Source organism: Oratosquilla oratoria, chromosome 22 (genome assembly GCF_046742065.1).
Source record: "Oratosquilla oratoria isolate Oo_2021 chromosome 22, ASM4674206v1, whole genome shotgun sequence".
NCBI classification, from domain to species: Eukaryota; Metazoa; Arthropoda; class Malacostraca; order Stomatopoda; family Squillidae; genus Oratosquilla; species Oratosquilla oratoria.
Window position 1 is genome coordinate 18,098,356 of NC_134798.1, and position 2,500 is coordinate 18,100,855.

General features: G+C 46.5%; 1 protein-coding gene across 1 annotated transcript; it reads right to left on the bottom strand.

Moving 5' to 3' along the window:
• Positions 1-135: 135 nt before the first annotated feature.
• LOC143037296 (uncharacterized) lies at positions 136-501 on the bottom strand. Its single transcript, XM_076205430.1, has one exon. It carries the CDS (start codon positions 499-501, stop codon positions 136-138), a length of 366 nt encoding a protein of 121 aa, XP_076061545.1.
• Positions 502-2,500: the final 1,999 nt, after the last annotated feature.

The following is a 2,500-nucleotide window of genomic DNA, read 5'->3' on the forward strand; positions in this document are numbered from 1 at the left end:
AGGTCACGGTGAAAGAGAAGGAAATACTTGGAATCTCGCAGGACTCTGTGGTAGGCCGAGTTGTAGGCCAATACCGCCAGACTGAGCAGCTGATCCCAACCTGTCTGGTTGTCCTAGACAAGGGACCGTAGCATTTTAATGATGGTCCCATTTACCCTCTCTACTACTCCGTTGCTCGACGGGCGATATATTGTGTTTGATATTTCCAATTTCCAACACCCTCTTGAACATTTCATTCATGAATTCCCCTCCCCTGTCTGAGATTCCTTGCCTAGGGGCGCCATGTATGGACAGAATATGAGTTATGAAGATTTCTTTGGAACTTATGGGCACAGCGACCAAGAAATGGGTTAGGACATCTACCACAGTGAGGATGTACTTTACATCATCTAAGGCGATGGTTAACGGCCCTATGAAATCATCGTCTACTCTCTCAAACGGGGTTACCACGTCAGGAAACTGTCTGAGTGGTGATAGGATATCATATGAAGGCTTGCACATTATGCAAATTTTACAGTTCTTTACGAATCCTCCGACATCTTTAGCCAAAAGGCGAACTTTTTCACCCGATCAAGAGTGATTTGAACTTCCCCATGATCTGCCATTGGAAGACATTGGGCCATGCGCATTGTAACTTTCTTAGCTCCGTCAAGGACTACCAGTCAATATGCATTTGTACGCAAGTGGTATAAAAACCTGTGCGGAAGGGTGACCAGCTCCCCGTATTCTAGAGAGTGCGTCAGTGACGATGTTTAGTCGCCCCGAGATATAATTAACTTAAAGATCGAAATCAGCGATCACCATTTGCCATCGGAGGATCTGAGTGCTTGTGCCCTTATCAGAGAAGAGGCAGTACAAAGGCCTGTGATCGCTCATTTTAACCGGATATCCCATGATCATAGGTCGATATACGGTGAGACCAAAAACCACTGCTGATACTTCTCTTTCAATGGTAGTATACCATCTCTCGTGCTCATATAGAGTGCGACTGAAATAGGAAAGCTGTCGTCACCTACGTCCCTTGTCCTCCTGCTGAAGCACGCTCCTGATTGTCGATTCACTGTCATCTGTAGTGAATAAGGGAAGTTTCGCAAAATTGGGATAAGGGAGGACCACCGTGCTAGATAAGTAGGTTTTGAGGGAATTAAATGTATCCATCTGAACGAATGTCCATGGTCCAAGCTCGTGATCCTTGTGTTTCCCGGTTGGATCGCCCTTCATCATATCTACTAGAGGCTAGAGGGTTTGCGTTCTCGGCAAAATTTGGGATGCATTTTCTATAGTACCCCGCTAATGCAAGGAAAGAGAGCAGATCTTTCTGACGCGATGGCTGCGGAGAAGCCTTGATGACTCGAATTTTCTCTGGTTGAGAGTTGATTCCGACCTGGGATATGACATGCCCGAGGTGGGTGATTATTTCTGAAAGAAGTGACACTTTTCCAGCTTCAAAGAGAGGCCTGCCTCCAGTAACCTCCTGAGGTTGTCGTCCCAGGTGGTTTCCAGAACAATGATGTCGTCCATGTACACTATCGCACTAATCCTTAACAGCCCCGTCAGTACCTGATTCATCACCTACTAAAAGCAGGATGGAACTTCTATCAATACAAAGGGGAGAGACGTGAACTCGTAGTGACCCTTGGACGTTGAGAACGCAGTTTTCTCGCATCTGGTCTCCACCAATGGAATCTGTAGATACCCGAATTTGAAATCCAATAGAGAAAATATGAAGCTGGCGCTGAGACTCCTTAACATCGAATCGATATGTGGGAGTGGGAACCTATCATCTACCACGTTCTTGTTTAGTGCTCCAAATTTGATAAGAGCCGAACCGTGTTGTTCTACTTTACCACTGAGACAACAGGAGCATTATGCGGGGATGTGAATGGACGTATGATCCCCTTATGTAGCATGTCTCCTATTTGTTCTCGTATTTCCTCTCGGAATTTCTCAGGAATGGGGTAAGATTCACGGTATACTGGCGGGCCAATGGTTCTAATCTCATAGAAAAAGTGAAGCGTAACCGTTAGTGGATTCCCTAGTAAGGCAAAAAAACTGACTTATTTGAACATTAGAGCAGTCATAGCTAGACTCCGTGCTATTGGGGTCGGGGAAGAAAATCCTAACTTCCCGTCTTAGTTTATCCCTTTTTTCTACATACACTTTCTCAGTTGCCTGCATCACTCCCGCTGATAAGTCTGTTCCGCCGTCTACCAATCTGATCTCAGAAATGTGACCTTGCACCAAGCTTTTCCTTCTTCCGGTCTATGCAGTTCCACTACTCCCTCGCCGAACAGGCTGGCACCCTCAGCGTATGTTCGTGCCGTGAACAGCGCCGAGATTGCCTGACCTCTGGAAGTGAGCTGCGGAAGTGGCCAATCCCCGTGTTCCGCCCGAGAAACTTGATACCCTTTCAGCCTCGATGGTTGTAAGTGGGAACGTGGCTACCTTTCTCACTTCCTGATGATTCTGTCTCTTCTCTAACATGGTGAACATTTGCGGT